At 63.6% G+C, this 27,946-nt stretch overlaps 3 protein-coding genes and 2 non-coding genes across 13 annotated transcripts in view; 4 read left to right on the forward strand and 1 right to left on the reverse strand.

Annotated features, from left to right (window-relative positions):
• DCTN1 (dynactin subunit 1) overlaps positions 1-15,077 on the forward strand; it is a 71,914-nt gene extending 56,837 nt beyond the window's left edge. For 4 of the 7 annotated variants that reach the window (XM_074865350.1, XM_074865347.1, XM_074865349.1 and 1 more), the window contains 22 exons: positions 508-586; positions 1,578-1,737; positions 2,117-2,221; positions 2,514-2,705; positions 3,003-3,119; positions 4,167-4,319; positions 4,855-5,015; positions 5,596-5,764; positions 6,134-6,202; positions 6,661-6,723; positions 6,823-6,972; positions 8,618-8,779; positions 9,081-9,212; positions 9,480-9,608; positions 9,937-10,079; positions 10,409-10,575; positions 11,849-11,863; positions 12,295-12,428; positions 13,295-13,484; positions 13,852-13,928; positions 14,362-14,451; positions 14,577-15,077. In XM_074865350.1, coding sequence (XP_074721451.1) covers positions 508-586; positions 1,578-1,737; positions 2,117-2,221; positions 2,514-2,705; positions 3,003-3,119; positions 4,167-4,319; positions 4,855-5,015; positions 5,596-5,764; positions 6,134-6,202; positions 6,661-6,723; positions 6,823-6,972; positions 8,618-8,779; positions 9,081-9,212; positions 9,480-9,608; positions 9,937-10,079; positions 10,409-10,575; positions 11,849-11,863; positions 12,295-12,428; positions 13,295-13,484; positions 13,852-13,928; positions 14,362-14,451; positions 14,577-14,714 — 2,795 coding nt within the window. In that variant the 3' untranslated portion in view covers positions 14,715-15,077. The remainder of the gene's footprint in view (positions 1-507; positions 587-1,577; positions 1,738-2,116; positions 2,222-2,513; positions 2,706-3,002; positions 3,120-4,166; positions 4,320-4,854; positions 5,016-5,595; positions 5,765-6,133; positions 6,203-6,660; positions 6,724-6,822; positions 6,973-8,617; positions 8,780-9,080; positions 9,213-9,479; positions 9,609-9,936; positions 10,080-10,408; positions 10,576-11,848; positions 11,864-12,294; positions 12,429-13,294; positions 13,485-13,851; positions 13,929-14,361; positions 14,452-14,576) is intronic. The other 3 variants (XM_074865348.1, XM_074865352.1, XM_074865353.1) reach the window with 1 other exon arrangement.
• A 289-nt stretch (positions 15,078-15,366) lies between these two features.
• NOP56 (NOP56 ribonucleoprotein) lies at positions 15,367-19,063 on the forward strand. Of its 2 annotated transcripts, none has more exons than XM_074865358.1 (12): positions 15,367-15,465; positions 15,626-15,715; positions 15,808-15,922; positions 16,013-16,174; positions 16,272-16,470; positions 16,695-16,882; positions 16,972-17,123; positions 17,329-17,429; positions 17,671-17,819; positions 18,034-18,155; positions 18,337-18,450; positions 18,551-19,063. In XM_074865358.1, the coding sequence occupies exons 1-12, from the start codon at positions 15,463-15,465 to the stop codon at positions 18,791-18,793; spliced, it is 1,638 nt and encodes a 545-aa protein (XP_074721459.1). In that variant the 5' UTR covers positions 15,367-15,462; the 3' UTR covers positions 18,794-19,063. The 2 variants fall into 2 exon arrangements, with proteins under 2 accessions (XP_074721459.1, XP_074721458.1); XM_074865357.1 differs by having other exon boundaries at positions 15,448-15,471.
• On the forward strand, positions 17,868-17,941 carry LOC141943633 (small nucleolar RNA SNORD56). The gene has a single exon (XR_012629015.1). It is a non-coding gene; the product is annotated as a small nucleolar RNA SNORD56 (small nucleolar RNA).
• On the forward strand, positions 18,194-18,263 carry LOC141943646 (small nucleolar RNA SNORD57). The gene has a single exon (XR_012629027.1). It is a non-coding gene; the product is annotated as a small nucleolar RNA SNORD57 (small nucleolar RNA).
• Positions 19,057-27,911, reverse strand: IDH3B (isocitrate dehydrogenase (NAD(+)) 3 non-catalytic subunit beta). 2 transcript variants are annotated; one of them, XM_074865360.1, is made up of 12 exons: positions 27,801-27,911; positions 27,330-27,410; positions 25,566-25,664; positions 24,257-24,377; positions 23,770-23,830; positions 23,472-23,604; positions 22,337-22,470; positions 21,891-21,993; positions 21,183-21,329; positions 20,978-21,072; positions 20,834-20,894; positions 19,057-19,275 (listed from the first exon to the last, which is right to left on the reverse strand). In XM_074865360.1, the coding sequence occupies exons 1-12, from the start codon at positions 27,834-27,836 to the stop codon at positions 19,198-19,200; spliced, it is 1,149 nt and encodes a 382-aa protein (XP_074721461.1). In that variant the 5' UTR covers positions 27,837-27,911; the 3' UTR covers positions 19,057-19,197. The 2 variants fall into 2 exon arrangements, with proteins under 2 accessions (XP_074721461.1, XP_074721460.1); XM_074865359.1 differs by lacking the exon at positions 19,057-19,275 and adding an exon at positions 19,666-20,490.
• Between the last annotated feature and the right edge of the window lie 35 nt (positions 27,912-27,946).

Genomic DNA, 27,946 nt, shown 5'->3' on the forward strand with positions numbered 1-27,946 from the left:
CAGCAGGGAGCGAGACGGCTGTTCCACACTTGTAGTGTTGGGGCTCACCTGAAAACAATGTCAGACCTGTAGAAGCAGCGGCTGCTCGGGTGGGCTGAGGGATGTGGCGAAGGCAAACGTGTCAAGGGACTGCAAAAACGCAGGAGAGGTGGGAACAGCCTGCGGGGAGACGTGGAAATTTCTGAGAGGAGCAACATCTTTGATCTGAGTTTGCTGTCACTGAGCTGCGAGGGCCGGGAGGGTTGAGAGCTGAGAGCCCTCAGGGTACCCAGCGATCCGTAACTCTGCCCGGCTCTGGCACGGGCACAGCCTGAGTATCTGTTCCGTGGCTCCTCGTCTGTGCCCGCCCAGTTTGGCAGCGTCGGGGAAATGTCCCAACCCGCCAGTGCCGGGCTGGGGCGCAGGAGAGGGGCTTGGCATGACCCAGCTGTGGCAGCGCTCGGCGAGCCGCATCCTTTCGCCGCTGCTCTTCCTGCACAACGCAGTGACGCTTCCCTCCCGCCGCAGGCTCGGATGGAGCAGCGTCCAGTTACCAGGTCAAACAGCTGGAAGAGCAGAACGCGAGACTCAAGGAAGCTCTTGTAAGGTAGGAGACCCCGTGTGCTCCCCCAGGGCTGGGACGCTGCCGGCAAAGTTCGTTCCTGCGAGAGCTGCGGTCTGACAGCAGTTGGTGCTGGAGCGCGGATCCCGATGCTCCTCCAGAGCGTAACGCTGGCTGGGCTCGGCTTGTCCCGGAGCCCCACTGCTGCTTCAGCGCGCGACAAGGAGGGGAGAATCTCCTGTCACGGGAGACCAGTGTAGGTTGGGAGGAAACGAGCTGCTTCAGAGGTGGGTCCCTCTGGGTGCCGCGCGGCTGCGGCTCAGCACGTGCAGGGTGCAAAGTCTCACCTCTGGTGCAGGGAACAGCCTGGCCCATAGGCCAGGAAGAGGTAGGGGAGGTGGAGGCATCCCCCTCCTGATAGCAAACACAAGGCAGCGCCTTGCAGGGGCTCCCAAAGCAGCGAGTGTTTGGGGTGGGAGCTGTAACGGAGCTCTGGGGCAGAGGAGCTGCCAGTGCTCACACTCCCCGGGCAGAGCTGGGCTCCGGGGCCTCAGAACACACAGAGGCAAAGCTCCGGTCTTGGGGCATGACGAGGCGCCTTTCCCTCTTTGTGTTTTGTCTTTTTTCTGCTGCTGACCTTCTCTTCTACGCTGGGAAAACCTGTGAACATGACTTATTTTTCTTTGCTCGCTGGGTTCTTGCTTTCTGTGCTTTAGCCTGTCCCATTTACAGCTCTTCTGCCTGTCTCTGTTTTCCTACATTCTCTTCTGCTCTCCCCATCCCGTCGCTCTCGTTTCCTTCAAAGGAAGGTGCCGTCTCAGGCCCCGATTCCCCTCACCCCTCGCAGTTAAGGAGCTGTTCCCTGGGGACGCTGCCCATGTGCCCCCCAGCAGGACAGGGTGGGCGCCCAGTGTGGGCAGGGGGTCTTGGCGCTGCTGGTGCCCACTACGAGCAGCCTCCGGGGAGGGGCTGGCTCCTCCCACGTGGTGTCCGGGTCTCCGCTGGGCTGGTGACAGCACGGGTTGCTCTGTCCAAGGATGCGGGACTTGTCCGCGTCGGAGAAGCAGGAACACGTGAAGCTTCAGAAGCAAATGGAGAAGAAAAACACGGAGCTGGAGTCGCTGCGTCAGCAGAGGGAGAAGCTTCAGGAGGAGGTGAAGCAGGCAGAGAAAACGGTTGATGAACTGAAGGAGCAGGTGAGTCCGTTGGGGTAAGTTTGGGGCCATTTGGGGCAGTTTGGGGCACTGAGCAGCTGCCGTTGGGACCAGCTTGGGCCACCTCCTGGCACAGAGCGCTGCCCGCTAGCTGCTCTCGGAGAGCCACGCTCGGCGGTGCTGCTGCAGGGACGAATAATTCTGGGTCCCCGGCGCTCCTGGTTCGTTTTTCTCCCACGGATGCTGCTCTCTGCTGTCAGGAGGGGCCTTATGCTCCATCTGGCAAATGGGCGGGGAGGTGGGTTCACCGGCCGCGTCCCCTCGCCAGGCAGAGCCATCCCGCGGTGGCGTAAAAGGCCCCGTGAGCCGCTCGCTGCGGCGCCTCGAGTGCCAGGCCGGGCTCTGACACCTGCGCTTGCAGGTGGACGCTGCTCTGGGCGCTGAAGAGATGGTGGAGACTCTGACGGAGAGAAACCTGGACCTGGAGGAGAAGGTCCGGGAGCTGCGTGAGACTGTTGGGGACCTGGTAAGTCGGGTGACTCCGGGGTAAGGGCCGGGACCGGAGGGTTTGCGCCACTTCCTGCCCGCCCGCAGCGTGGCTGCACTGACGCGGGGGCTGCTGCGGCCGACGGCCCGGCACCGGGGCTGCCCGAGGCACCGGGAGCTGCCTGGCGGCGGGGCCGGGGGCGCTGGGGAACCCCTCTGCAGGTGTCATCCCGAGCGCCGCACCCTCGTGTCCCCTCGCAGCCTGGGGTGCCCCTCTGCCCTTGCTGGCTGCCCGTGGTGTAACCGCGTCCCGCGCTGCCTCCTCCTTGCAGGAAGCCATGAACGAGATGAACGACGAGCTGCAGGAAAATGCCCGCGAGACGGAGCTGGAGTTACGGGAGCAGCTGGACATGGCGACGGCGCGGGTCCGCGAGGCGGAGAAGCGCGTGGAGGCGGCGCAGGAGACCGTGGCCGACTACCAACAGACCATCAAAAAATACAGAGAGCTGACAGCACATCTCCAGGTGTGCCTCCTGTGACCCCCTGCCTGTCCTTCTGCCTCCTGTGACCCCCTGCCCGTCCTTCTGCCTCCTGTGACCCCCTGCCCGTCCTTCTGCCTCCTGTGACCCCCTGCCCATCCTTCTGCCTCCCGTGACCCCCTGCCCGTCCTTCTGCCTCCTGTGACCCCCTGCCCATCTTTCTTCCTCCCGTGACCCCCTGCCCATCTTTCTTCCTCCCATGACCCTCTGCCCATCCTTCTGCCCCCTGTGACCCTCTGCTGGTTCCCCACATGTCCCATCGCAGCTTCTCTCTGTGCTCAGGATGTGAACCGAGAGCTTATGAGTCAGCAAGAAGCATCCGCCGAGAAGCAGCAGCAGCCTCCTCCTGAGATGTTTGACTTCAAGATTAAGTTTGCGGAGACGAAAGCCCACGCCAAGGTGGGGGCAGCAGGAGAGCTGCACGCTGGGCCTGCGAACCAATCGGGGTGTGCTCGGCCCCGTGCACGGGGCTCGCGGCACCGGCGGGTGGGTGCCAGGCTTGGGGTGGGTGTTCCTGGCCTGCGGCGCTCGTGTCTGCCGGGGAAACAGGCTGAGGCAGCCCTCGGAGTGTTTCTGTCCCCTAAAGTTCAAATACTGCTGTGCAGAAAGGGATGGTTGCTTGTGAAAGAGCGTGCTCAGAGCTGACAGTGTTTTTATCATGCTGTGAGCGGTGGCTGGGAAGCAGCAACGCTTGTGAGCACAGATCTGGGGGTGACCTGGGCTGTGGTTAGGCTGGAGCTCCAGCCCAATCCTGGGCACCTCCACAGGGCACCAGTTGGTGAGGCCACTCCTCAATTATTGTGTTCAGTTTTGGGCCCCTCACCCCAAAAAGGCCATTGAATGACTCGAGCGTGTCCAGAGAAGGGCAACGGAGCTGGTGCAGGGTCTGGAGCACAGGTGTGATGGGGAGCGGCTGAGGGAACTGGGGGGGTTTAGTCTGGAGAAGAGGAGGCTGAGGGGAGACCTCATGGCCCTCTACAACTGCCTGAAAGGAGGGTGCAGAGAGGGGAGATGAGTCTCTTGAGCCAAGGAACCAGCGGCAGGACAAAAGGGAATGGCCTCAAGCTGCGCCAGGGCAGGGTCAGACTGGCTCTTAGGAAGGATTTCTTTGCAGAAGGGGTTGTTGGGCATTGGAATGGGCTGCCCAGGGCAGGGGGGGAGTCCCCATCCCTGGAGGGGTTGAAGAGTCGGGCTGACCCAGTGCTGAGGGATCTGGTGGAGTTGGGAACGGTCAGGGTGAGGTTCATGGTTGGGCTGGAGGAGCTTCAAGGGCTTTTCCAACCTCCATGATTCTGGGATTCTGTGGTTGGTCCTAATGAGAAATCTCTGCTGTGACGGCCGGGGAGCGAGGCTGGAGCTGTGTCCTGGGAGCACAGGAGCTTGTTAAAATACTGCCAGGGCTGGGGAGGGGCCAGGGCAGCCCTGAGCATGTGCTGTGTCCCACAGGCCATCGAGATGGAGCTGCGGCAGATGGAGGTGCAACAGGCCAACCGCCACGTCTCCCTCCTCACCTCCTTCATGCCCGACAGCTTCCTGCGGCACGGCGGGGACCACGACTGTGTCCTGGTGCTGCTGCTCATCCCGCGGCTCATCTGCAAGGTGGGTTGGCTGCCTCGGCCCCCGCCTGCCTGGGGGGGCCAGGCCTTGGCTCCTGCCTTGCCGAGAGCTTCTGTTAATCCTTCGCAGCTTTGAGCTGGGGCTTATCTCCTGCGTTGGGCCGCTGGTGCTTGGAGCGTCGGCTTCAAACCCGCGGGTGCTGTTTGGGCTGACCAGGAGCCTGTGGCTGTGCCACGGCTTGGTGGCGAATACATCTTTTTCTTTCTGTCCTGGCTGAGTTTGGGATTTTGAATGTTTACTTGTTGGAGAACTTCCAGAATTGTCTGGGAGGAGGGAGCGGGAGGGTCAGCGGTTGGAGCCCTCAGCCACGGCACCGTCGGGACAGGGCTGGCGTGCGAGCCTCGGCCCCTCGCAGCTCTGGTCCCCCCTCACCCCCTTCTGCCCTGCAGAAATCCCTCCAGGAAGGGTTTGCTTCTTGTTAGTGGGGGCAAGGGGGGTGTTTGGCTGGCCTGCGGCCGAGCGGGGCGGGGCAGAGCCAGCGCAGGCAGACCCTGAAGGATTTCCCCCTCCCCGACAGGCCGAGCTGATCAGCAAACAGGCGCAGGAGAAGTTCGAGCTGAGCGAAAACTGTGCGGAGCGCTCGGGCCTCAGGGGCGCGGCGGGAGAGCAGCTCAGCTTTGCTGCCGGGCTGGTCTATTCCCTGAGCCTGCTGCAGGCTACGCTGCACAAATACGAACAGTGAGTACCCAGCCCTGCTCCTCGCCCTCGGCTCCCACCCTCTCCACCGTGGGGAGCACAGAAGACCTCTGTGGCCTTGTGGCGGGGCCTGGACCCTCCAGAGTTAAAGAGATTTTGGTGGCTAGGCTAGAAAAAAGCTGAGGGCTCCCGTTTATTGCCTTGTGGTGGGGTATTCACTTTGCTGGTTTCCTCCCAAGAACTGACACGTGGCGGGATCCAGTTCTCAGGCACGTGTTGCTTGAGATGCCATTGGGCAATGCCATCGGGCACCGGGATGGCTCTGGCTGGGGAGGGGTTTGCTCCCGGGGACGGGGCTCGGGCTGGTCCCTCTGCTCTGGCTGATGGACTCATGGAGCCTCCTTCCGCCTCCAGCACCAGCTCCTGGCCTGGAGAGCCGAGTGTTGTTCTGATCTGGAGCTCTGGCTCCCAGGCGGCCTCTCACACTCTGGTATTCTACCAAAATTTTGGTTTTTATTCACTGCTCTGGCTGCAGCGCTCCTGGGGTCCCGCGGGTGGTCCTGGGGGGGTCAGTGCTCAGTGATCCCAGCCGAGCCCGACTGCGCCCACGCTCCCTCCCCAGGGCCCTGAACAAATGCAGCGTGGAGGTCTACAAGAAGGTGGGGATGCTCTACCCCGAGATGAGCGTCCACGAGCGCTCGCTGGACTTCCTGATCGAGCTGCTGCACAAGGACCAGCTGGACGAGACGGTCAACGTGGAGCCGCTGACCAAAGCCATCAAGTACTACCAGGTGTGTGCGCGGAGCCGAGCGCGGCGGCCTGGGGGCATTGTGCACGTGGCACACGTTGATCAGCTGCGAATAAGCTCGTGGGTAGCACTTTTTCACCTCCGGAGCGGCGGGACGTGAGCCGGGGCTGTGTGCTCTGTCCTGGGAGGACGCAGGCAGAAGGGACGTGGCCCTCCCGCCCTGGGCCAGGGTTGCTGACCCTTCGAATTTAGGGTCACCGGCTTTTTTGGGGGGGCAGAGTCGTCACGGGGGCTGTGGTGGGGGTCAGCGTGAGAGTTTTCCAGTTAAAAATGAGGCTCAACGTTTGGGGTGGTTTGTTGTGCATTTCCTCATTTGGACACATCTGAGGGGTGCTGATCTCTCTCCACACAGCATCTGTACAGCATCCACCTGGCTGACCAGGCTGAGGACTGCACCATGCAGCTGGCCGACCACATCAAGGTGAGCGGGGAAAAAATAACCTGACTCTTTCCTTGGTGCCTGTTTTCTGCCTTTGCCCGTTGTGCTCCGCGCCCCGAGACCATGCTGTGAGTTAAGGGCCTCTTCTCCCCGTCGCGGTCACTCCTCCCCAGCTCCCACTGCCCGCAGGGGCACAGAGGCCATGAGGTCAGGGAAAGGGGAGGACGACGTGGGGCCGTTTGCCCTGCAGATATCTGGGTAGAAAGAGAAAAGCAGCAAGAACCTGGTGTCTGAGAGGGGGCCCCCAGCTTCTCGGGGGTAGCACCAACAGCCTGTGCCCCACAGAGTAAAGCAAAAATTGACTGAATGCCCCAACCCCTTTTTTGGAGAGAGGGTCTGTCCTGAAATGCCCCACACCAAAGCCCCGTGTGCCCCAGAGCCGCCGTCTCGCCCGTCTCTGCGTTGCCCCAAGCTGATGTACCTGTGTTTGTGCTCTGCAGTTCACCCAGAGTGCCTTGGACTGCATGGGGGTGGAGGTGTGCCGCCTGCGAGCCTTCCTCCAGGTACGATGTGCCCGGGCTGGCCCCGCAGGCTTGTGCCAGGCTCCCCTCACCCGTGACCCTCCCCCGTCATTTGTCTGAGGTCCTTTCTCTGCGCCCTAGGCCGGGCAGGAGGCGGCCGACCTCGCCATCCTCCTCAAGGACCTGGAGACCTCGTGCAGCGACATCCGTCAGTTCTGCAAGAAAATCAGGCGCCGCATGCCGGGGACGGACGCACCGGGCATCCCCGCGGCGCTGGGCTTCGGGCAGCAGGTGAGCTGCCCCCGGACTGGGAGCTGTGGGATGGACTGGGCTGGTGGCAAATGCAGGTAACGGCTGCAGCCCGTGCTGGCGCATGGGGAAATGGTGTGAGCTAAGGTGGGGTCACAGTCCCCTTGGTGGAATCGGGATGGTTCATTCACTACGATCCCAAAAGTGCAAAATTAAGGCGACCGACACCAAAGGGGATTGAATCAATCAAACAGTGAAACGTTATTGTGCTGCCCATGAAGTGGCACATGATAGTTAGAAGTGAAGTTTAGAGAGAGGAGAAGGAGAGGTCACAGCCACCACTGTGGGTCTAAAGACGTCCTAACAGCCCCGGCTCCAGCCAGCGCTCCACTGTCGGTCATTGTGATCCTCGGTGGGGAAGCTTCAAATTTTTGTTGCCCAGAAATCATCTTTTATGCTCAGTAACACCCCCAGCTCCTCCTCAGCCTCAGTGTGGTGTGTCCGAGGGGTGGTCGGCCTTGGAGGAGGGCAGCCTTCAGCCAGGAGGTGTGTTTTGGGATTATAATGAAACAAAGTTTGTCTAAAGTTCATGATTTTTTCATCAATGTTATGGCAATGGTTGGGATCCATCTTTTTTGGCAGCAGCTCTGTGGTTCTCTCTGAGGGCTCCAGCTCAGGTACTGAAGAACAGCCCAGCACTCTCTGTACCCCACGGTTCTGTATTCACAGAATCCCAGAATCCTTCAGGTCGGAAAAGCCCCTCGGGATCATCGAGTCCAACCCTCAGCCCGACTCTACAAAGTTCTCCCCTACCCCACATCCCCCCACAGCTCATCCCAACGGCCCTTAAACACACCCAGGGATGGGGACTCCACCCCTCCCTGGGCAGCCTATTCCACTCTCTGACCACTCTTGCTGGGAAACATTTTTTCCTCATGTCCAGTCTGAACCTCCCCTGTTGCAGTTTAAAGCCGTTCCCTCTTGTTCTGTCACTAATCACCTGTGAGAAGAGACCAGCACCAACCTCTCTACAACGTCCTTTCAGGGAGCTGTAGAGTGATGAGGTCTCCCCTCACCTTCTCCTCCTCACACTGAACAGTCCCAGCTCCTTCCATCGCTCCTCACAGGATTTATTCTCCAGGCCCTTCCCCAGCTCGTTGCCCTCCTCTGCACTCGCCCCAGCCCCTCGAGATCTCTCTGGTATTGAGGTGCCCAAAACTGGACACAACACTCCAGGTGTGGCCTCACCAGTGCAGAGCACAGGGGGACTGTCACCTCCCCACTTCTACTGGCCTTTGCACCTCTTTCCCCTCCTGGGATCGGCACCTGTGTTCAAACAGGCCGTTGTTGGGCACTGTCCTGTCCCTGTCCCTGTCCCTGATGACGATGCTGAGACAACGCTGAGCTTCTGACCGACTCTTACAGATGGGATATAGCATCGGTGGGCCTCGTGTTTGTAGTCGGGATGGAGACGTGGACTCCTTAACCCAACCTCCTCCAGCCTTGAGCTTCTTTCTGTCTTTCCTGCTGTTTCCCTTCTTCCTAGTGAGGCTTCGTAAGCCACTTCAAACCTCAGTAGCTTCAGAGTAGGGTGAGGCCAGCGCTGTGCAGGCAGGAGCTTCCCCGGGGCTGGGAAAGAGCCCGTTTGTCTCTGCCTTCTCCAAGCGCCCTGTTCCCCCCGACGCAGGTGTCGGACACGCTGCTGGACTGCCGCAAGCACCTGACCTGGGTGGTGGCCGTGCTGCAGGAGGTGGCCGCGGCCGGGGCGCAGATGATTGCTCCCCTGGCCGAGAACGAGGGGCTACTGGCCGTGAAGCTGGAGGATCTGGCCTTCAAAGCAAGCGAGCAGGTGGGGAACCCCCTCCTCGACTGCCCCTCGCTCCCTGCTGCAGCGGGGTGAAGCCGGGACCCGCCCGGGAGCAGCTCGGGGTGGAGGCTGGGAATGAGCTCCTGGGAACACGGCCAGGGAACGCCAGAACGCCGCGGGCTGCGCCGTCCCCAGCTCTGCGCCGTCCTTCCCCGCAGCCACGCCGAAGGGTCTGCGGCCTCTCGGGGCCTGCGGCCCATTGTGGGGGGGTCGGGAGGGGGCCGTAATGGTGGCATGAGCCCAGCCTGGGGGGAACTTGCCACTTGCTTCCCGTCCTTCGCAGATCTACGGCACCCAGGGTGTCAACCCCTACGAGTGCCTGCGTCAGTCCTGCAGCATCCTCATCGCCACCATGAACAAGATGGCCACGGCCATGCAGGAGGGCGAATACGACGCGGATAGGCCACAGACCAAGGTGGGTTTTGGCTGTGCCGGGGGCCTTGGGCAGAGCCGGGGCATCTGAGCTGCTCCGTAACCTCCCACAGTCCTGCTGCGGCTTCCCCGGGCAGGAGACTGGCTCTAGGTGCGATGCGGGCAGAGAGCCAGGGAGGGGCAGCAGCTTCCTGCAGGCTTCAGGGCAGCCGGGAACGGTTCCCCTCCCGCTGGGTGGCCCCATCTGTAATTACTGAAATCCCTCGTCAAATATTGATTTCGTACCTCGTTCCTCTGGTCTGCGTCGCAGCCCACCCCACCGGCTGACCTACGGGCAGCGGCTCTTCGGGCGGAGATCACCGATGCTGAGGGGCTGGGGCTCAAGCTGGAAGACAGGGAGACAGTCATCAAAGAGCTGAAAAAGTCCCTCAAGATCAAGGTGAGCAGCTCCGGGGGTCTCGGCCTTCCCGGGGGGTTGCTGAGGAGCCGTTTGCTGCTGTGCTCGTCACCACCGTGCTCTTGCCTGCGGAGCTGACGGTGCCCGGTTGCAGCCAGAGCTTGGGGAAATCTCCTTCCTGTCGTCGGGACTGGGCTGGCCTTTCCCCCAGGAAACGTTCTGGGTGTTGCGGGTGTTGCGGGTGGTGGGTGCGTGTGCCCGGGCGCAGAGTTGGAGTTGTGATTTCAAGGTGGGAGCCCCGTGGAGCTTTGCTTGGTGCCCCCCATCCCCAGGGCCCTGGAGCTCCCCGATTTCTTCCCTCCCGCTCCAGGGCGAGGAGCTCAGCGAAGCCAACGTGCGGCTCAGCCTCCTGGAGAAGAAGCTGGACAGCGCGTCCAAGGATGCCGATGACCGCGTGGAGAAGATACAGACCAAGCTGGATGAGACCCAAACGCTGCTCAAAAAGAAAGAGAAGTATGTGAGAGATGGGGCTGGCGCTGGGGGGTCTCTGGCGAGGAGCTTCATGGGCTGGAGAATCCACAGGGGAACGGGCAGGTTCTAGCAGAGCATGGCAGAGCACGGGCTGGTGGAGGCTCCTGGGAAAGGTCCTGTTCAGATGTTGTAATTTACCATAAATACGGGTAAATCCTTCCCGCGGGTGCTGTCCTGCGGCGCAGGCTGCTGGGGCTCCGGCTCCTGGGTCATCCTCCCGCACGGCGCTTCAAGCACAGCCGGGAGCTCTCGGGTCCTGGCCCGCTTGTCCCTTCCCCGGCTACACCCGTGACTCCGTGTGCTCTTCCCAGGGAGTTCGAGGAGACCATGGACGCTCTTCAGGCTGATATCGACCAGCTGGAGTCGGAGAAGGTGGAGCTGAAGCAGCGCTTGAACAATCAGTCCAAGCGAACCATCGAGGGCCTGCGCGGTGCCCCGGCCTCGGGAGTTGCCTCCATCGTGTCCGGCATTGCTGGAGGTGCGTAACTGGCGTCCCCGGAGCCCTCGAACGCTTCTGCAGCTGGCGTGGGGTGTTTGCAGCTGGGAGGGAGCCCGGGACGCCCTCCCGACGCCGAGCCGGGGGGCTGTGTGGGGAATTGCCCCCCCAGTGTCCGTGTGGCACCTGCCTGGAGGCCGTGCGGGAGCTCGGAGTGAGCAGCGCTTGGGAACGGCGCCCTGACCGCCAGCTGCTCCGCCTGCACGGCCCGACTGCTGCCAGCCAGAGCCCCAGCGGGCTGCAGCCACGACCGGGAGCGCAGGGAGCCTGCAGCTCCCAGCCATGTCCCGCAGCTCAGGGCGGTGGCAGCATCTCTGAGGAGCCGGCCTGGGGGGCCCTTGGCGGCGGGGCCTGCGCTGGCCGCCATGGGCAAGCGAGTGCCACGCTGCCCAGCCCGCAGGCGCGTCCTCCAGGGCACAGATGGGCTGTTGGGGTTCTGCCGCTCTGACCTGGCTGGCCCGGAGAATGAGAACCGACCTCTCTGCGTGCCCCGGGCTCTCCTGAAGCTGTGCGGGGCAGGGCGGGTGCTCGCTGAGGGTCCTGATGCCAGCTTGCAGCGGGGTGAGCTCCGACCTCGTCACTCCGGAGGAAATACCCTACAAAAATGCCCAGTGGCAGGAGCGGGGCTGCAGGACAGCGCATGGCCCCCTGGACTGAGAGCTCGGGTGTCCCGTGGCTCTGTGACCAGGGGCAGCCCCAGCGTGGCTGCGAGCCACCGTGTCCCGTCCCTGATCCTTTGGTCCTGGGCTGGGCTGGGTGACTCCTGGCTGCCGCAGAACAGAGCCGCGGCCTCTCCCAGATCACTGTGGCCACAGCTCTGGCTCCTGGGGACGCTGACAGCGTGTTCTGGGTCCCGAACAGTGCGTCCCCATTTCAGAGTGGGGAGTTGGGGGCACAAGGGGGGGACCCTGGCTCTCGGGGCTGCGGCACACACAGTCTGCAGGAGCTACTCCCCCGTCCCAGCGTGGGGGGCTCAGACAAAGCGCTAGGGCCCTCAGACCCGCGGCGAGAGGCAGCTGTCACGGGCATGTGTGTGTCCTGCTGGGGCCACTCGTGGCCACGGACGTGGTCGGGGCTCGCTGGCTCCCGGCCCGACCCTGCGGTGGCAGTGGCACGTGGAGCCCCACGTCCCTGGCAGGGTGGCTGGGGGGGGTCACTGCTCCCGAGCAGCCGTGGTGGCTCCTCTCAGACTTGATCCTCGGCTTTAATTCTGCTTCTTCTTGTCTTTCCTCTGGCTCCTTTCCTTGTACCACAGAGGAACAGCAGAGAGGTACGGTACTGCACCCCAGCATGCCGCTGCCCCCCCACCTCCTCCGGCCCCAGAAGTGCATGCCGGGGGGGGGAAATAGCCCCCCAAGCACCCAAGCAGGGCCCTGGGGCAAGACTTGGTTGGGGCGCAGGGGGAAGGACTCAGGTCCCGCTCGAGGGGCTGGCAGCTGCTGCGCTCCCAGGAGGGGAGTGATGGGCACAGAGCGGGGAGACGGGGCCCTGGAGTGCCTGGAGCCCGGCACAGCCCCGCACCCTCGGGCAGCGGGCGCAGGACGGGAGGTGCCGCGCGGTCCGTGACGGCTCCGTCGCTCCTGGGCGCACGAGGGCAGACGCTGCTTCCCCCCACGCTGCAGCCGCGCATCCCTCGGCCAAGTCCGGCGCCGCCGTCCTGCCCCGCACTGGTTGCTGACGGTTGTTCGCGCCCGTCCGCAGGTGTCGGTGCCGGCCAGGTGCCAGGAGGCGGCTCAGGACCTGTCCAGGTGAAGGATTCGCCCCTTCTCCTCCAGCAAATCGACGCCCTGCAGCTTTCCATCAAGCACCTCAAGAACGAGAACAACCGGCTCAAGGTGAGGCGCCGGCCCGGCGGCGGGTCCTGGCGAGGCGCAGGGTGGCTGTGGGGAGCACGGTGCCACGGTGCGGGGCAGAGTCGGGCCCCCTCCACAGAATCCCAGAACCATCCGGGTTGGAAAAGACCTTGAAGATCCTCCAGCCCAAGCATTGACCTCAGACCCTCCGCGCCCCCAGTTTCCTTGGGAAAAGAGACAGGAACGGCGAGAGGCCGTTGGGCTCTGCCCTGCAGAGAGCGGCTCGGCGTGGAGCCCTTCCCGTCCCGCGGCCCCGGGGAAGGGCCGGGACCGAGTCGTGTCCTGAGGGGCCAGGAGGGCCAGCGCTGGGGTGGGGGCTTAGTCCACCGCAGCCGCCAGCACTGCGGGGCTGGTGCCCAGCTGTGGCTCAGGGGGAAGGGGCTTTCGCTACTTCGGGGAGGGGCTGACACACTGGTGAAGGCGTTTAGCGATTAACGAACGTGCTGTGAGGAAATTGGCAGAGCAGCAAATAATCTAATTAACGGAATAACGTTCCGCTAATACCAATGCACAGAGATATAATTATGCAGATTATTACGCACGACTGTGAAGCTGTTAATGACGGCTCAAACCTAATGAGCCACACACGTGGCCGCTGCTGAGTTGCGGTTCTGTACGTGCTGATGTGCCAATGTGGCCCCTCTCCAAGCCTCACACGTGCTTGGCTGGTTGCCCAAAGGCTTCCCCCGGTGCCCTCTGCTGGTATCCGGCTCCCACCCTTCGGAGATCCACCCTCTGCTGGTTTTGGCTTTAGTTTTATGCCCTTTTTTTTTCATTTGGGGTCTTCTTTTTGCTGCCTTTACACCGCATTTCCTCTGCCCCTAATGACTCTCTCCCCACGGCCCCAGGGAGCCCAAATGAAGGTGGAGCTGGCCAGCCTCTCGCCGCTGCACGTGCCCAAGGTCTCCCTCCCCAAGAACAGGCAGGGGGAAGGTCTGGCCACGCAGACGCTGTATCGCAAAACCAGCCAACTCCTGGAAACCCTCTACCAGATGAGCGCCAACGCCAAGGTTGTGGACATGAAGCAGACCAAGTCGGGTAGGTCCTACACAAACACCCCTGGGGAGCAGCGAGGGGTCTCTGAGCAACCTCAGCCTCTTCACTCTGCCCCGGGGCAGGGGGGGCACCGGCACCTCCTTCCTGTGCAGCCAGAGCGGGGTTTGCTCCAGCCGCCCGCTGAGAGCTGCCTGCCAGGGCCGCACGCTGGTGGCCGCGATTTCGGGCTGCTCCCGCTCACCAGCCTTCCCTGCGCGGCCTGGAGTGGCCTCGTGGCTCCACGGGGTGTCTCTGGGGACGGGGTGGCCCCGGTTCAGCGTCTGGGGGGCCCCGAAGCTGCTCGGGGTCAGCGTGGCTCAGGCTCTTCGGCACCGGCGTCTCTCACAGCCGCCCCCCTTGTCCTCCACAGCGAGGAGCTCGTCTGCACGGCTGCTGGAGCAGACGGCCCGGCTGTGCGCCCTCAAAAACAGCATCGACACCCTGAGGGTAAGGAAACGTCCCCCGCGCCGCCCGCACCCGGCTGCTGCGGGGGCCAGGGGCTGGCGTGGGGGCATGGGTGTCCCGGCAGCACCCCCGGACCAGCCCTCCTGTGCTCCCTGGCCTGGGGGGGGGGTGGAATGAACCCCCAAAGCTGGTGCTGCTGGTGGGTGCTGTGGGGGGCGAGGTGCTGCCCCCACCCAATTCCTAGACAAAGTCAGGTTTGACCCCTGTGCCTCATCCTGGGGGGTGTGGGGTGCTGAGGGGCTCGGTGGGGGGCTCGGGGCCTGATGCCACGGTGAGGGGCTCAGTGGGGTGATAAACTGTGGGGCAGGAGTGCGGTGCCGGCAGTGACCTTGTCGTTCCGGGGGTGACTTTGTGCCCGAGGTGACTTTATCGTGCTCGAGGTGACCTTGTTGTGCTCTAACCCCCCCCCCCCCAGGATGACACGATGAGAGAGACGGTTCAGCAGCAGCTGGGCGCCACCGTCCCCTCCAACTTCGGCATCTTCCCGTCCTCCTCCTTCCTGAAGGTGAGACCCGGGGCAGCAGCCGGCGGGGGGGGGCCGGGCGGGGCTTTGGGAGGGGGGAGAGGGGCCGGCCGGGCCCCCCCGCCCGGCTGCCCCCGCTCCCGGTGAGCGCTGCCCGGCTCTTGCAGGCCAAGCGGGAGCAGGAGGAGGGGATGGCGTGCTACGGCCGGGTCAGCTTCCCCTGCGCGCCGGGGCAGAGCCAGGCGCACCGGCTGCTCCTCACCCCCGAGCTGCTCCACAAGCTCCGCACCCACTTCGGCTCCTAAACCGGGCGCCCCCCCCGGCACGGGCTGGGGGGGTCATCGCACATCCCACCCCCAGCACCCTGCGTGTCCCTGCCCCGGCCCGGCGCTAACCCGGGGCCCCGGCAGCCCCCCCGGAGGGGTCCCGGCTGCTTTTCCTCCCTGGCCTCGCAATCTGGGGGGAGCCGGGCCCCGCCGGGGGTTCCCCCCGCCGCTGCTCTCAGACACTACAGCCCCCCCGCGGCCTGGGCTGCACCGGGAGGGCCCGAGACCCCCCCACCCCCTGCCCCCCGCCCCAGCCCCGTCCGTGGGGCCGCTGCGGGGCGGGGGCTGGGCCCAGGGTTCCCCCCGCGCTCTCGCTCTCGAATAAAGCTGCCCTGAACCTGCCCGCGGCCCTGCGTCTTCCTGGGGGACACCGAGGGGGCACCGGGGGGGGGGGCGGTTCAGCCACGTGCGGCCGCGGGGGGCGGGAGGAGGCGGTAGCGCGAACCGCGCGGGAAGGGGCGGGCGGCGCCGATTGGACGGGTGGACAGGAAGAGGCGGGACACTGCGGCCTTTCCTGGGCCTGATTGGTAGCGGAGGCAAAAGGAGGCGGGGCTGCCCCGTTCTCTCGCTGATTGGTGGGGAGGGGGGTCCGTCGAGGACAGCCTGCGCTGATTGGCGCGGAGCGCGGAGGTGCTGCCGCGGATTGGTCGATGAGTGGAGGGGGCGGGCTTCCTGCGGGTGGCCGCCATTTCCGGGCGGTGGCGGCGGCGGCAGCAGCGGCGGCAAGATGGTGAGTGTCGGCCAGGCCGCATCCGCCCGCATCGGGCCGGGCCGGGGCCCGCGGGGGTCGGGGGCGGGCTCGGGGCGCCGCAGAGCCCCGGCCGGGGGGAGCGCGGGGTGGGAGCGGGGCGCGCGGCCCCGAGCCCCCGGTGATCGGTGCCCGGTACCAGGTGCTGCTCCACGTCCTGTTCGAACACGCCGCCGGGTACGCGCTGTTCGCCGTGCGGGAGGTGGAGGAGATCGGGCTGCTGCTGCCGCAGGTACGGGCCGCGCCCGGCTAACGGCGGGGGGCGGGCGGGCCGGGCCTGCCGGTGTCCGCCGCGTCCCACCGGGCCCCCCCGTCGCCCCGTAGGTGGAGGAGAGCGTCCTCACCCTCGGCAAGTTCCACAACGTGGTGAAGCTCGTGGCCTTCGCCCCCTTCCGATCGGCCCAGAGCGCCCTGGAGAACATCAACGCCGTGTCTGAGGGTGAGCGGGGCGCTCGGGGGGGGCGGGGTGTCCCCCGCCACCGGCACCGCTGACACACACCCCCCCCCCCCCCGCCGTGGTTTCCCGCAGGGATCCTCCACGAGGACCTGCGGCTCCTCCTGGAGACCTCGATGCCGGCCAAGAAGAAAAAAGCGCTGCTGGGGGTCGCCGACCCCAAGATCGGAGCCGCCATCCTGGAGGAGTTGGGGTACCAGTGCCAGACAGGGGGGGTGGTGGCCGAGATCCTGCGGGGTGAGTCCGGGGGCGGAGAGGGAGCCCCGGGGGTGGGGGTGGGGACACACACACGGGGACCCCCCCGGGGCCGCGGGTGACGGCTGGGTCCCCGCAGGGATCCGCCTGCACTTCCACGCGCTGGTGAAGGGCCTCAGCGCCCAGTCGGCTTCCAAAGCGCAGCTGGGCCTCGGCCACAGCTACTCGCGGGCCAAGGTGAAGTTCAACGTCAACCGCGTGGACAACATGATCATCCAGTCTATCAGCCTGCTGGACCAGCTGGACAAGGACATCAACACCTTCTCCATGCGCGTGCGGTGAGCCGGCTGTCCCCGGGCCGGGAGGGGGGTGCGGGTCCGTCTCCCCACGCTTACCACAGGCCGCTGCCGCTCCAGCCGCCTGCACAGGACGGGGAGGGAGAGAAGCGCCTCGAAGGAGCCGTCCCGGCCGCGGTGACAGTGCCCGGCCGGTGCGTGCCCGGTGGGGGGACACGTGGGAGTGGGAGGCGGGTCATGGCGCGGCACTGACGCCCTCCCCGCAGTGAGTGGTACGGGTACCACTTCCCCGAGCTGATCAAGATCGTTTCGGAGAACTACGCGTACTGCCGGCTGGCCAAGTTCATCGGGAACCGCAAGGAGCTGAGCGAGGAGAGCCTGGAGGGGCTGGAGGAGATCGTCATGGACGGTGCCAAGGCTCAGGCCATCCTCGAGGCCTCTCGCTCCTCCATGGGTGAGCAGGGACGCAGGGGGGTGGCTCTGCGCTTCCCAGGGAGGGTGGCGAGAGGGGTCCCGCCTGCTCACCCCCCCTCGTCTCTCCAGGGATGGACATCTCCCCCCTCGACCTCATCAACATCGAGAGCTTCTCCAGCCGCGTCATCTCGCTGTCCGAGTACCGCAAGGGCCTGCAGGAATATTTGCGCTCCAAGATGAGCCAGGTGGCGCCCAGCCTCTCGGCTCTCATCGGGGAGGTGGTGAGTTGCTGGCGTGTGCGACCCCGGTCCCGTCCGCCCCCCCACCCTGTGCCGCGGAGATGATGTCGGAGTGAATCTGTCAATCCACTGAGCCGTGCTGCTGACACTTCTCACTGCTGATCCCCGGCCGGGGGGGGCTGTGCGGGGGCTCCCAGGGGCGGGGGGCAGCTGTGACCCACCCCCCGTCCATCCTCTTCCTCCACAGGTGGGCGCCCGCCTCATCTCCCACGCCGGCAGCCTGACGAACCTGGCCAAGTACCCGGCCTCGACGGTGCAGATCCTGGGGGCCGAGAAAGCCCTTTTCAGGTACCGCCGCGGGGTGGTCGCGGTGATGGCAGGTCCCTGGGCTGCGCTGGCTGTGACGCGCCGGGGCTCCCCCGGCCGCGGGTGATCAGCCACCCCCAGCCTCTGAGCGACCACCGTGGCTTTGGGTCGTCCCCGGGCACCCCCAGAGGTTAGCGGGGCTGGGGGGCGGGAAGACAGCTCCGGTTTGGGGGGGACCCTCGGCCCGGGGCCTTCTCCCAACAGCTCCGCCGGCCGCTTGCAGGGCTCTGAAGACGCGAGGCAACACCCCCAAATATGGCCTCATCTTCCACTCCACCTTCATCGGGCGAGCGGCCGCCAAGAACAAGGGGCGAATCTCCCGCTATTTGGCCAACAAATGCACCATCGCCTCGCGCATCGACTGCTTCTCGGGTGCGTGGGGGCCGCGGCGGGGGGGGGATGCGACCCCGGGGGGGGCTTCTGCCATGATGGGAATTTTATTTTTCGTCAACAGCATCTCACTGTGTGAATGGTGACACTTGTTTGCTGAGCAGAGCGGGGCAGGGGGGCCGGGTGGGGCGCGGGCAGGGATTTTGGGGGTGCTGAGCTCTTTCTTTTCCTTCCCCGCCCCCCACACACCCCGCAGAAGTCCCCACCAGTGTTTTCGGGGACAAGCTGCGGGAGCAGGTGGAGGAGCGTTTGGCTTTCTATGAGACGGGGGAACCGCCCCGCAAGAACCTGGAGGTGATGAAGGAGGCGGTGGTGGAGGTGAGGCTGCGGCGCGGCGGCGGGCAGGGCCCTGTGGTCGGAGGTGATGTCAAACCCCCCCTGACCCACCGTGGAGGGAAAAACAAACTGATTTAATGAGGCTGATCCGACCGGGGCTGCAGGGACGGGTCCTGGGTTGGGAATGTCCCACCCTGAGGAGCTGCCTCTCTCCTTCCTTTAGGCGAGCGAGGTGGTAGCTGAGGTCAAGAGGAAGCAGGAGAAGAAGGAGAAGAAGAAGAAAAAGAGGGAGAAACGGCGGCTGGAGGCGCTGGCTGCGGCCGCAGAGGAGGAGGAGGTGAGGGAGGGGGCTGGGGTGGGGGGCCTGGCGCCCAGCCCTGCAGTGGGGAGGGAAAAGTGGGGTGTGGGGCTTGTGCTGAGCCTGGGCTTCCCCTCAGGAAAACGACCTGGAGCCCAAAAAGAAGAGGAAGAAGAAGAAGAAGCAGCAGGATGCGGAGGCCGAATCGGAGCAGGAGCTGGAGGAGGCCTCGGAGCCGGTGGAGAACGGGCTGGAGGAAGAGGCCTTGCCCAAGAAGAAAAGGAAACTCACGGTAGAGGCTGACAACGAGGAGGAGGAGGAGAAGAAGAAGAAAAAGAAGAAGAAGAAGGAGAAGGCCAGGGACTCAGAGGAGGAGGACTAGTGCTGCGGAGCTGGAGCCAGGCCGGGCTCCGGCCTACGGACTCACGGACTAGCAGCAGGTCAGCTCGGCCACCAGCGTTTGGCATCGCGGTGGCCACGTGAACCGTGTTTTGGCCCCTCGGGGCTGTGTTTGAGCCTCGCTGGCCCTTGCACAGCGGCGTGGCCCCTTCGCAGGGGGCTCAGGTGGCACATGGGGTCTGTCACCCACCCCCACCCCCAGCCCCCCCCCGGGGGTGACCGAACCGCAATAAAGGGCTGAGGGGGTGGTCGAGCCTTTTCTGTCTTTGTTTTGCTGCTCCGGCTGGGTAAGGGGCGGGGGCAGAGATGGGAGCCGACCCCCCTCGTGCTGCGGGGGCCGCATTCATTAGCAGGAAGCAATAAATTACCGGCGGGAGGCGCGGGGCCCTACGCGTCCAGGGCAGCTATCACGGCTTGGGTGAAATCCAGGGATGTGGCGTAGCCCCCCATGTCCGCCGTGCGCACCTGCAAGGAGAGGGGAGCGTCAGCTGGGAGGGAGGGGGCCCCCCAGCATGGCGGGGACCCCCAAGGTGGCCCTGTGCCTCAGCGGGGGGGGAGGCCCAAGCTGTGATGCCCCCCCAGGTGTGTGCACAGGCCTCACCCCCTGGCTCCAGGAATGAGGCAGGTTTTGGGGGGTGCAGGGGGACGGGAATTGATGATTTCGCTGCCCCCCCCCCTCCACTTCCCCAGGCAGAGCTGTTCCCAGGGCTCACGTAGGCTGCAGGGGATGGTGAGGGGCTCAGCCCCAGCCCCCTCCTTGCTGCCCACCTGCCTTCTGGCCCCCCAAAACCTGCCCAGGTGCTCCTCCCCCCCCCGCCCCCCCCCCCCCCCGCAGGGCTTGGACAGGGCAGGGGGAAGCATTGGACCCTTTTATTTGCAAAGACAAATACACAGCACAGCGTTAAACCCCCTGCCAGTCACTTGCTCACACAGCCAGGGCAGAGCTGGGCCTCGGGGAGGGGCGGGGGGAGGCCAGGGAGCCCCCCAGGACTCACAGTGCCAAGAGCTTGGGGTGCAGCCGTGGGGCCCATCCTGGGACAAGCAGAGGTGCTGCCCTGCATGGGGGGGGGCCTCAGCTCCCAGCCCTGTGCTCCCCAGCAACCCCCAGCTCTCACAACAGTCATAAAATTTGGGGGGGGAAGCGGACACCCCCCCCAAACCCTGGTTTTCAGGGGCCTGGAGGTGACGAAGCCTCGTGGCTTCCTCCCCAGGATCGTGCCAGAACAGGGACCGTCTGCACCTTCCTGGACGTGGGCCCCGTTTTTTTATTGCTAAAGCTGCCGGGGCAGGAGGAAGGGCAGGAGGAGGCTCCTCTAGCCCCCCCCCAGCCCTACGAGCTGCCTGTGGAGTGGGGGGCACAGCCCCTGCACCCCGACATCCCTGCGTGGCCCCGGGGAGCCTTGCCCCGGCCCCTCAGTGCCTCCAGCCATCCCTGCTGGGGGCAACTGGGAGGGCTGCCCTCCTCCTCCTCCTCTTCCTCCTCCTCTCCCGGGGCCCCTGGGCCGGGCGGGGAGGGGGAAGGACGCGCCGCTGGGCCGTAAGCTACGGGAAGCTGCTGCAGGGCGCCGGCCCCGGGGGCGAGCGGGGTTCTTAGGAACCATAGTGGGGGTGCAGGTTGTCAATCACAGACTTGACGAAGTCAGAAGTGGTGGAGTAACCGCCCAAGTCCCGTGTCCGAACCTAAAAATCCAACACAGGGAAGGGGTTGGGGGGAGAAACAAGGGAGAAACGTGATCATGAACCGAGTGAAAGGATTGCGGGAAGGGAGAGGAGAGCAGCTTCCCTCTAGGCCCCCGGCTGGAGACCCTGCGAGGAACTGGCCACCCCGGGGCCTTCCCTGGCCAGCCAGCAGCGCCCGGAGCGAGCCCCGGGAGGAGCATGGGGGGCTGAGGGCAGCCCCGGCCACACCCCCCGCTGCACCCCCCCCGGCTTTCCGAGCTGGAGGAGGCCGGAGCCGGGCGCTCGTATGTGGGGGAGGACGCGGAGCAGCTCGTCCCCCGCAAACACTCGCACGATTACTCACTTTGCCCACTTTGATCACCTTCTTCACCGCGTCCGCGATCAAATTGGAGTGGAATTCCAAGCTGGGGAGAGCAGAGGAGCGGCGGGTCAGCCCCCGCGGGCCGGGACAGAGCTGGCCACACCCCCCCCGGGCGGAGGCACCTACTTGAGGTGCCGCAGCATGTTGGCGGCCGAGAGCAGCATGGCCGTGGGGTTGGCGATGTTCCTGCCCACGGCCTGGGCGAAGGGGTGGCGGGCGCCCTGCGGGACAAAAAGCCACAGTGATGGACCCTCTCCCACTGCCCCCAGCCCCTGCAAACCGCCCCCAGCCCATCCCCAGGGTGCTGGTAACGGCCCCCGAGGCCCCTCACCATCTCGAACACGGCGTACTCGGCGCTGTAGCTCTCGCCGGGCACCACACCAGCACCGCCCACCAGACCGGCCGCCAGGTTATCGATGATGTTCCCGTAGAGGTTGGGCATGACCAGGACGTCAAACTGGTAAGGGTTCTGCACCAGCTGCACGAAGGGAATGGGGGGGACATAAGAACCCACCATGTCTGCAAACAGCCCCAGGCTGGGCTCAGGGGAGCGCTGCCGAAACAGGAGCCGCAGACCTGGCACCTGGCAGAGTTTTGCAAGCCCAGACGAGACTTAGTTTGCACCAGGGGAGGTTTAGGTTGAATATTAGGGAAAATTTCTCCCCCCAAAAGGGTTGTCAAGCACTGGAACAGGCTGCCCAGGGAAGGGCTGGAGTCGCCGTCCCCTGGAGGTATTTAAAGCTGTGGACATGGTGCTCAGGGACAGGGTTTAGCGGTGGATTTGGCAGCGCCACATTAAAATGGTTGGACGCAAGGACCCGAAAGGTCTTTTCCAAGCTAAATAACTCTGTGATTCTACAATTCTAAACGCTGCTGCCACCTTCAACCCCCGCAGCTCCTGCTGGCGGCTGGAGCAGAGCAGGGAGAAGGCTCCTGTCGCGTGTGAGGGGCAAACCTCGGGCCAGCGGCAGCAGCTTTTCAGGTTTCAGCCCTTTCTGGCTCGGCAGAACGGCTGTGGGGCCGGGGAACAGCCTCTCACCTGCATGCAGCAGTTGTCAATGATCATGGTGTCAAATTTGATCTTGGGGTACAGTTCTGCCACTTCTTCACAGCACTGCAGGAAGAGCCCGTCGCCTAGTTTCCTGCGAGACAAGAAACACGTTAATGGGTCCGGGAAAATGTCACAGCAGCCGGTGACCCAATGGCAACTGGCGTCCCCCCGCAGCAGGCGGGGCCCAGGGGGAGCAATGATGGCTCAGCTTTCAGCGCCAGAGCTTCTCCCCTGCTCAGCTGCCAGCCCCCAGGATGCCGCTGTTGGGCCTCAGGCTGGGGACGAGAGCGGAGAGAGGAAAAAACCCTCTTCCCAGGGAAAATCCGGCCTGGCTGGAACCAGGCTGGCACTGCTCGGGGTCAAAAGCCCAAGCGCAAGGTCCCAGAAGCGACGGCGGCCGCGTAACGCTCCAAACCCGCTCCTGCAGCACTCACATGATGTTGGCTTTGTGCACGGCCGTGACCTTGGAGCGCCCTTTCTTGGTGGCGTAGTCAAAGGCGAACTTGGCGATGCGCTGGGACTTGGCGCGGGTGATGATCTTCAGGCACTCGATGACCCCCTTGGCGCTCTGCGCGGGGAAGGGAGCGTCAGCGGCCGCCGCAGGCACCGCGCGGCCTCACCAACCCACACCATGGCGGCAGGGACCGCGTCACCCCCCCCAGGGTCCCTTTTTTCCAGCATTCTCCATCCTGCAGCCCCCCACCATCCTCACGGGGGCTGTGAGTATTCCTGTCACTAAACACTCTCCTAATTCCACAGAATCATCCAGGTTGGAAAAGCCCTTGGAAGATCCTCCAGCCCAAACCCTGACTGTTCTCAACTCCACCAGATCCCTCACAGAATCACAGAACAGAATCATAGAATCGTTTAGGTTGGAAAAGACCTTTAAGATCATCGAGTCCAACTGTTAACCTAACACTGCCAAGTCCACCACTAAACCGTGCCCCTAAGTGCCATCTTAGTGTACTCTGAATAGGGAAACAGGGTAAGAACAAAATAGTCTCAAAAACTCTGTATATTAGAACCTTTTGAGTAAAAAGTTACATTTTGACCAAAGAGGGAAAAAAAGCATTCACAGAAATATCTTCCTCCAGTTCTTTAACTACTTTTTAAACAAAGAAGCTTCTATAGCCACAAAGTTTTTGCTTTTTATTCATTTTTTTGCTTGTATCTCTGATCATATCATATATTGCGTATCTAATCGTACCAGCGCTGGGTCAACCCGACTCTTCAACCCCTCCAGGGATGGGGACTCCCCCCCTGCCCTGGGCAGCCCATTCCAACGCCCAACAACCCCTTCTGCAAAGAAATCCTTCCTAAGAGCCAGTCTGACCCTGCCCTGGCGCAGCTTGAGGCCATTCCCTCTTGGCCTGCCGCTGGTTCCTTGGCTCAAGAGACTCATCCCCCCTCTCTGCACCCTCCTGTCAGGTTTTTTTCCATCACGGGTCCTGCCCTGCTGCCCCGCAGCCCCTCAGCTCTGGTATGGAAAGCAGGAGCAAGCCCGACGCCCCGGGGCAGGGTCCCCTCCTCCAGCAATGCCCCCCCCCCACCGCAGGGACGCTCCCGCACCTCGTGCTCCAGAGAGCTGTACTCCCCCTCCGTCTGCTCGCGAATGATCACCAGGTCCAAGTTGTTGTGGCGCGTTTTATAGCCCGGCAAGCTCTTCACATGGACGACGTTTGCAAACAAGTCTAATTTGCGCCTGCGAGAGAAGCAGCGGCAGAGTCAGAGTTTTCACTTCCCGATAACACATTCACTCCCCATCTGGCCCAGACTCGCTTCCTTTGGGCCCCGCAGAACCCCGCGACCAAACACAAGATGTTCTCCCAGCGACGGACACGGCAGCCGAGCGGGGGAAGGAGCTCACCTGAGTCTCATGTCGTAAGAAGCCAGCTCGCCCTTGTACTCCATGGGGGTGTGGATCTTGCCTGCATGGGGACACGGAGAAGGAGTAAGGACACGGAGCATGGAGCATGCTGACAGCTGCTACGGACGTTGCCTGAACCCCCGTGCGGGGCAGAAGGGGCTGGGGGAGGGGGCAGAAAGGGGCTGGGGGAGGGGGCACTTCAGCAGAACCTCAGCCCAGCGTGGAGACTGATCTCTCACTACAGGACCCTGCCGAGGCCCTTTGGGCCATACGAGGGGATCTTGTTCCAAACGCAGAAGCTGGGTATGACCTCCCCTTTGGGAAGGTTGGGAAGTACCTCTAATTTGCTGATTAACTTAAAGATAGCGCGATTCCTTCTCCAGGGCCTAACCACAGAAACTCCTGCCCTCCGAAGCACCTCACGGCGCCTGAGCTACAGCAGCTTCCCTGCAGGCAGAGCAGGCCAGACCCCCACGCCAGTCCTCACCTATAAGGGCGACTTTACTTTCCTTCATGGAATCAACGACCTGATCCAGTTTTTCTTCCGACGCCATGTTCTGCACCTCGCTCAGGTGATGCTCGTCAAAGACCACAGGGACGCTGGCAGCCTGGGTGAGAGACGCAGAGACAGACCCGGCAGGGGAGTGATGTTACACGTTACGGGACGGGGGGCTCGGACGCGACGCCCGGGACCAGCCAGACTGCCCGCACAGCGAGACGGGGGAACTGGGCTGGTGAAATGCTGAACCTGGACCTCGGGGTCACTTCAGTTCCCTCCAAATGACGTTTTCTGTCACCTTTAACCCCAGGACTCCCCTTCCTTACTGCAATTATAGTTTCAGCTGTGTAACCGGTGTCGTGGCAGACAACCCCCCCCATTTGCTGCCTCTGATGTGACAGAGCTCGCGTGTGAGAAGCCAGAACCGTTAACTCCTGACTTGCCCCCCAAGTTCTGACACCACTGCCCACGAGCGGGGCGCAGCACAGGGTAGGAGGGTCAGAAGGACACAAAAGGTTCTGGACAGCTGGACAACAACAGCCCTGCGGCCACGCTCCCGACGGGAGCAGCAAGGATGGTCTGTGTCCTCCCCGTCCCCAGCGGCCCCAGCACAGGGGGAAGGGACGAGCGAGACAGACCCAGACGCCGGCTCCGGGACACGGTCCCACAGCGACAGCGGGACTGAGGGCACCCTCGGCAAGTTCGTCGACAGCACTGGGTCTGGAGGAGGCCATGAGGATGCTCAGGGGGCTGGAGCACCTCCCCTGTGAGGACAGGCTGAGAGAGTTGGGGGGGTTCAGCTGGAGGAGAGGAGGCTCCAGGGAGACCTTAGAGCGGCCTCCCAGGACTGAAAGGGGCTACAGGAAAGGGGGGAGGGACTCTTGATCAGGGGGGAGGGATAGGATGAGGGGTAACAGTTTTAAACTGTCAGAGGGGAGATTTAGATGAGATCTAAGGAAGAAACTCTTCCCTGTGAGGGTGGTGAGGCCCTGGCACAGGCTGCCCAGAGAAGCTGTGGCTGCCCCCTCCCTGGAAGGGTTCAAGGCCAGGCTGGACGGGGCTTTGGGCAACCTGGGCTAGTGGAAGGTGCCCCCATGACAGGGGGGTGGGACTGGATGGGCTTTAAGGTCCCTTCCCACCCAAACCGTTCTAGGATTCTATTTATGGAAAGGGTGGAATCCCAGGGCTCTCACAACTGGCTCCAGAGGAGACAGGCAGGTTGGTCCTGGAGGGCCTCTGGACCAGCAGCTGCTGCTCCCCCCTGCCCCGTCCCCCCCGTCCCGCGAGGGGCCGTTACCTTGAACACCTCCTTGACGGCGTGCATGAGCTCGGGGCCCACCCCGTCCCCAGGCAGCATCGTCACCTGGAACGTGCCCTCGGACTTGGCATTTTCTGACTGCACAGGAAGCAAAGCGGAGTCAGACCTTCCGCTGCACCCCAGAGCCCAGCCCCGACGGGACCCCTCACCCGCAGGCAGCCAACCAGAGGAACGTGAAGAGTCTCTGCACCCGTAGCACAGTTCTTGGGAACAAAAATTTACTGCAGCACTGACAGTGAGCTTTAACATAAAGAGCTGCTGCTCCTGTGTCGTTATGAAGACGCTGCACCGCACAGACAGTGATCCACTGGCAACCTGAAGACCTTTTCCTCCTACAGCGCTTCCAGGAACCATCTCTCCCTCCATACAGCAAAAATCCTTCTTACGCAAGCTGAGAGCACGATCTCGTGTTATTAAATGTTATTAAATGTTCCTTAATTCCTATTTCATGTCCTCAGGATCTCCCAAGCCTTCCTGTGTGAGTCTCGTCTTCCTGTTGTATTCATGTTGTCTGTCATGTTCATGCTTTTTTTTGGGGGTCATAAACACTAAAATCAGTCTCAAAGATGATTCTTGAGGCGTTCCACAGGCGATCCACCTCCAAATCAATGCTGCCTGCCCCCCCACCGTAGCTGCCTCCTGTTTTGACCCAGCCCTTTCGCTAATCTCCACCTTCTTTAGCAGTGATTCCCCGTACAGAGCTGACCTCCAGGCATGAGATTTCACAGACCCAGCCTCAGGACTAGGCCCAGCCAGAGGCAAGAACCGCACCCAACAGTGTAATTGGACAAGAGGAGTAAACAAGCAGCAACGCCACGTGCCAAGGAAACGCACGTGTGGCAGCGATGTAAGCGTAGGCAAACGGCGATCACAGAAAGGCAAAATGAAAGAAGAAGTGGGCAAAGAAAGACGAGGTAATCTTTTCTTTTGACTTTTAAAACATATCAGAATCAAGTCCCAAGGCACAAAACCTCGCCTACCTAAATTTCAAGAAGCAGACGGGCCCCAGCTCAAGGTCAGGCCAGTCCCAGGGCTGAGCCCTTCCCTTTGCGCCTTAAATAATAACGGAGGGCAGCTCCGCTTCCAGACGGGGACGTGCCATCCCGGCAGCTCCAGGGCGACCGACGCGGCGTCAGTTCATTACCCGGCACTGGGGTTGTTTCCTCCACCCTTAGTTCTGCAGAAAACAACTCATCTCTCCACCACAACTCCTGTTTCCCGAGTGTGAACAATGCTTGCGCGTGCTAAGCTACCGCTCGCTCTTACATCTCTAACCATTATTATGTAATTTCCTGTATTATTTACGTTACCACAGGTACCTACAGTAAGTTTAGGATTAAATGCCAAGGACAGGAGCAAAAGGATTTTTGCTACCGCACTCAGTGCCGCATGCTGGCTTTAGCTGTACCAGCAGAAAAACGCTTGCCGTGGCGACCCTGCCCGCAGCCCCTGCCCAATCCTGCCCGCAGCCCCTGCCTGCGGGCCCAGCTGAGCCAGAGAGGAGCTGCCGGCGAAGGAGGGAGCGGGACCGGAGCACATAAGAAAAGCTGCTTCCACCAAGCGGAGCCTGCTCGGGAGTGTCTCCCCCACCCCGGGACCGCCGCTGCCCACCCCTCGCTCTGCCCCGTTCCCCTGCTCCCCACGGCAGCCCCGCGCCTCGGCAGGGAGTGCTGGGGAGCGCTCAGGGTGGGTCTGGGGGCAGGGGGACACCCCGCCCCGGGGCTCGGGGACCCCCGCGCTCACCTTTGCCCGCGGGATCTGCGGGAGGGCGGCGGAGGCACGCAGGCCCCTCCACATCCCGAGGCTCTGGGCACGCAGGAGACCCTGGGGCGGAGGCAGGGGGGAGGTGAGACGCCCCAGCCTGGGTCTGCCCCCCACCCGTTGGTCTGGGCTGACCCCCCCCAACCCTCCGCATATTCCTCTCACCTCAAGCTGCCCCCCCCAGCCCAGCCCGGCCCACCGCCCCAAGCCTGAGCACCCCTCAGCCCTGTCCCAGCCTGACCCCCACAGCCCGGACTGAACCCCCCGAGCCAGGCGGACCCCTCACCCCTGGAGCTCAGACCTTGCCCCCCCCACAGACCCCCCGCCCCATCCAGACCAACCCTCACCCCCGGCCCGCACACCCCACAGGCTGAGCGCCCCCACCCCAGACCGACCCTCACCCCCAGCCCGTACCCCCCCACCCCAGAACCCACCCCCGACCCCCCCTCTCACCCCCGCGGCCGCCCGTCCCGCGCTGAGCGCCGCCATCTCGCCGCCCCACAATGCCCCGCGGCTGCGGCACGGCGGGGCCGGGAGGCGGAAGGGGCGGGGCCGGGAGGCGGAAGGGGCGGGGGCCGGGAACCGGAAGGGGCGGGGCC

This window comes from Strix uralensis, chromosome 4, assembly GCF_047716275.1.
Source record: "Strix uralensis isolate ZFMK-TIS-50842 chromosome 4, bStrUra1, whole genome shotgun sequence".
Taxonomy (NCBI): Eukaryota; Metazoa; Chordata; class Aves; order Strigiformes; family Strigidae; genus Strix; species Strix uralensis.